Here is a 4,509-nt window from a genome sequence, read left to right on the forward strand (position 1 = left end):
AATTTTATTCTGGATGATTCAATTCCATGGACCTACGAATAAAGTTTAATTTAAAAAATAATTTAGTTCAAAATCTCTAGTTATATTGACACATCCTGACCGAAATCAAGGCGTGCTGACCGTTACATGGGAGTGTCATAACCATGTGCACAGTACGGAAACAAAATGATAAAGAGAAATACGAAAAAATAAAAACCAAACTACAAACAGTACTAGCTAAGATAACATGCTAGTGCGAGAGTAAGTGTGAAATACATAACTAGAGCATAAATAGCCTAAGTGCAGTCCGACTTGACAAGTACTAATTAAACAACACCCAAAGGTGATCCTACATTTGTGAAATCTATCAGAACCACCACCACCATTCGACTCCTAAGCTTGCTAAGAGTCCAAAAATACCATTCACGACCTTGATCTGTGATGTTTGAAAGGATTTTGGGGGTTGTCCGTACAAGTTGTATAGAAATGGAAGAAAAATCCGAGAGGGGGCAGAGAGAAAGAGGGTCAACGGGGAAAGGGATTGGTGTGTGTGAGTGTAGTCCAGCTGAGTCACCAACCAAAAACAAATCACCCACGACACCAACTAACGTCCAAGGGCAAAATCGTCATTTCACACCATCGATAACATAATTCGGGACGGGCTGTCACATATATTAATTCTACAAGTAACATTGAAAACGAAACCAATCTTAACCCCGTACTAAACAACTAAACATGTTATCAATGCAATGATAACGCGATAAGTAATATTGAGAGAAAAAAATCCAACTACATGATCTCATGCCTTGTAGAAATTTTTTAATCTGTCCAAAATATGAGTCGGTAAGTGGAGGAAAACTTAAAAAAAAAAAAAAAAAACGAAGACTTTTTTTTCTATTTCTATTAGGACACACAAATATGTAATGTAGTGCAGGGCTGATCTTGAGATTTTAGAGACCTTGTGCAAGACTCAAACAGAGGCCCTTACATAGTCTAGAATTTTTGTTGCTATATTTTCTTTTATATTTCATTGTGTATAAATTGAAATAGCGCAAAATAAAATAAATAAAAATGAAGCATGATGTGGTGGCTATGTACTTATATGCTTCCCCTATGTTTTTGGGTTCGAAACTCTTTAGTTTTTAATACAAAAAGCATGGTGTGGTGGCCATGTCGCAAATCACAGATTATGATATTAGTAGCATACTTATGATGAATTGTCGGTTTTTTAGTGCATTTTTGCTCACCTCCTAAAGTAAGGATGTTTCTCACCCCACCCCAGTTGATTGTTGTTAGATTTGTCAAAATTTCAAGATTCGTGTCTTAAATCAATTAACCAAATTAACCTAACGGTAATCAATGGGGTACTTTAGGGGTGTGGCATTTAATAATGACAAAATAAACGATTAAATGATATCGTATAAAAAAATGGGGGGCTTTTAAAGATTATATCTTCAACCTTTTAAGAATTCTAATTTATTATGATATTCCTAATTATATATTTATTAGCAAAAGTGATCTTTTATAACGAAAGAAATTTACTACATATATTTAAAACAAGAAAAAAATAGTGTAGCAAGAAAAAGATTTTTTTTTGGTAAACTGTAGCATGAAAAAGAGTCTAGCTAAAAAGGCCCAGAATGGTTACCCGTATGTAACTAGAAAACCTAGCAGCTGCCAACTCCGCTACGTGAATTTTGTTTATTACGTTTACGTTTTTTATTTTTTTATTTTTTAGTTTTTTTATATATGTATTTACCATATACGTTATTAAAATTTCTGGGCCCCATAATAAAGGGGCCTGTGCGGTTGCATACCCTGCACACCCTCCGAGCTGGTCCTGATGTACCAGCTTATGTTTCAAGCACATAAAAAAATTTATTCATGCATCGAGAATCAAATTAATTGGATATTTTGGAATATGTATTTACAAATAGTCAACACTAAAATTCCAATTGTCCTTGCGGATGGTTGATTTACACGAATGAGGGTTCTCTTCAGATAATTTTTTGTAAGGATTCTTGAGATATATAAATTATGTCGGGTCATTGAATATCATATAATTATAAATTATTTTAAAAAGTTTTATTTAAAATTGAATACAAATAATATATAATGATAATTAATCGCACAATGTATAATAAACAAATATGATTGATGATTTATCGGGATTCTCACAAAGAGAACCCAAATTACACCACAAAAATTTTTGGATAACGTGGGCAGCTGCATCACCCAGAGTTCTTTTCGTTGTGCAAAGAAAAGTCCACTTTCTTCTAGGTACAACTAGATCCGACTTCAGTAGTTGGAAGATGGCAAAGAACAATTTTCTTCTAATTTTTATGTAACAATACAAAACAAAGCTCTAACACTCTATATAAGCACGCAAACGATTATCTAACTACCGACTGATCAACCCGATGGATATCGAATCATTATCAATGGCAGAAGGAACAAAGCGGTGGCCACTCCATAACAATTTCTCACTCTTTGTTTTTGTTTCTTATTTCGTTGTTGTTAATTTGTTCTGAAGTTGGTGTTTCGTTATGCGTGTGAATTTTTCAGGTGTGCAGTTGTGACAGGGGCAAACAAAGGAATAGGATTCGGGATTGTCAAGCAGTTGGCATCAGATGGAATAACAGTGGTTTTAACAGCTAGAGATGAGAAGAGGGGTCTTGAAGCTGTTGAGAAACTCAAACAATCCGGTTTGGGAGGTGAAGTGGTTTTTCATCAACTTGATGTGGCTAACCCCGCAACCATTGCTCCTCTCGCGGAGTTCATTAAAACCCAGTTCGGGAAACTCGATATCTTGGTACGATCATAACTCATTTTTTAAAAAGTTTCTGTCTTTGAAGACTTGGGCTTTTGGGCGTAGCCAAGTTTTTAGATTAGATTAATTAGAATATTGCTTGAATCAAATAAAGTTTGTGTAACTCATTAATTGGATTTTGAGTTGGTTTTAAGAACATCTAAAGGATCTACACAAACTGACCTTTAATTTCCATTTTCTAGAATTTCTTGCTTTTCAATAGTTTGAGTTGTTGAAGTAAAACAAATATTGAAAGATTTGTGCTTTGCACTGCACAGGTGAACAATGCAGGGGTTGGTGGATCCATTTTGGATGCTGATGCTTTTAAAGCTGTAGTAGCTTCTGGTTGGGTAAGTGTTGGACATAATTCTTCTCACAAGGCCACCTTTTGTGGCCAGAATTCTTCTCACAAGCCATTTTACTAGCAAATTAAATGATTATGTGTGATATTATTCTGGACAAGATTTTCACTGTGATAGATTGATGACTGATGTTTGGGGCGTGTGTGATGCAGAAAGAAACAATTGATTGGAATAAAGTGATGACTGAAAATTATGAGTTAGCAAAAGAATGCGTGCAAATAAACTATTACGGTGCTAAACGAACAACCGAAGCGCTTATTCCACTCCTCCGGTTATCCGAATCACCAAGAATTGTTAACGTTTCATCCTCCATGGGCAACTTAAACAAAATACCTAGTGACAGGGTTAAAGGAGTCTTTAGTGATGTCGAGAACCTAACAGAAGAGCGAATAGACGAGGTGCTGACTCAGTTTCTAGAAGACTTCAAGGAGGGTTCGCTTGAGACCAAAGGCTGGCCTTCTCATATGTCTAGCTATATACTCTCAAAGGCAGCAATGAATGCATATACACGTATTCTAGCCAAGAAGTACCCCGATTTTCGTATCAATTGTGTCTGCCCCGGATTTGTCAAAACAGATATAAACTCCAATTCCGGCGTCCTGCCTGTCGAAGAAGGTGCAGCAAGGGTTGTGAAGTTAGCATTCCTGCCCAATGATGGGCCTTCTGGCTGCTTCTTTTCTCAGAATGTAGTGACAGATTTTTGATTCAAGAAGATTTTATATTATAATGCAAATGTTGCAATGTATGTCCTTTATTTGGGTAGCAGCTTGAACTTGTTAAGTATACTTGGAACAATCTATATTTGTAACAAAGTACCTTTTGTATAATGTTTTATTTCCTACTTTGAATATATATATTCAATCAGTTGTGCAACATTAATGTTTTTTTTTTTTTTTCTACTAGGAATATATATTCAGTCAGTCGTGCAACAATCTCTATCTCACATTGCAACATGATTGAATTTCAGAATTTTCATTTAGTCTCACTCTACTCATACAGTACAACAAAACTGTTGCGAAATTTAAACTAACCGAAATTAGTCCAATTTAGTTCCAAATTTTATGCTCGCAAGCGTACGAATCGATCGATAGTATAGAAAGTAAGCACTTAATATCGTACCTTAGAAAATGATTTAATTCTTATCAACTAACTTAAATCCAATTGCAACGAAGTAAAATTAGCAAAGATTGATGAAAGATGGATTTGAAAATTAAAACTAATAGTAAAAACGAATGAAAACAAGAAAATTTGTTCACAACGCAAAATGTGGCAGCCAAGAACACAATTGTAATTCAGTCGAGTAAAATGCTAGAACATCCGACTGACCATAACTAATCCAACTTATTTTCTGCAGTGAAT

The 4,509-nt window shown here is 35.0% G+C and overlaps 1 protein-coding gene across 1 annotated transcript; it reads left to right on the top strand.

Annotated features, from left to right (window-relative positions):
• Positions 1-2,168: 2,168 nt before the first annotated feature.
• Positions 2,169-4,023, top strand: LOC148695795 ((+)-neomenthol dehydrogenase-like). Its single transcript, XM_088696338.1, has 4 exons — positions 2,169-2,440; positions 2,545-2,791; positions 3,067-3,138; positions 3,303-4,023. The coding sequence occupies exons 1-4, from the start codon at positions 2,400-2,402 to the stop codon at positions 3,852-3,854; spliced, it is 912 nt and encodes a 303-aa protein (XP_088552464.1). The 5' UTR covers positions 2,169-2,399; the 3' UTR covers positions 3,855-4,023.
• The last annotated feature ends 486 nt before the right edge of the window (positions 4,024-4,509 follow it).

Source organism: Pyrus communis, chromosome 7 (assembly GCF_041283825.1).
Source record: "Pyrus communis isolate YQ-2024b chromosome 7, ASM4128382v1, whole genome shotgun sequence".
Classification (NCBI taxonomy): domain Eukaryota; kingdom Viridiplantae; phylum Streptophyta; class Magnoliopsida; order Rosales; family Rosaceae; genus Pyrus; species Pyrus communis.

Excerpts from the sequence above, each read along its gene's own strand:
- LOC148695795 (XM_088696338.1), top strand. The coding sequence starts at position 2,400 with ATGGATATCGAATCATTATCAATGGCAGAAGGAACAAAGCG. Across the intron at positions 2,441-2,544 it reads ATGGCAGAAGGAACAAAGCG|GTGTGCAGTTGTGACAGGGG; the intron begins GTGGCCACTCCA and ends TGAATTTTTCAG. Across the intron at positions 3,139-3,302 it reads CTGTAGTAGCTTCTGGTTGG|AAAGAAACAATTGATTGGAA; the intron begins GTAAGTGTTGGA and ends TGTGTGATGCAG.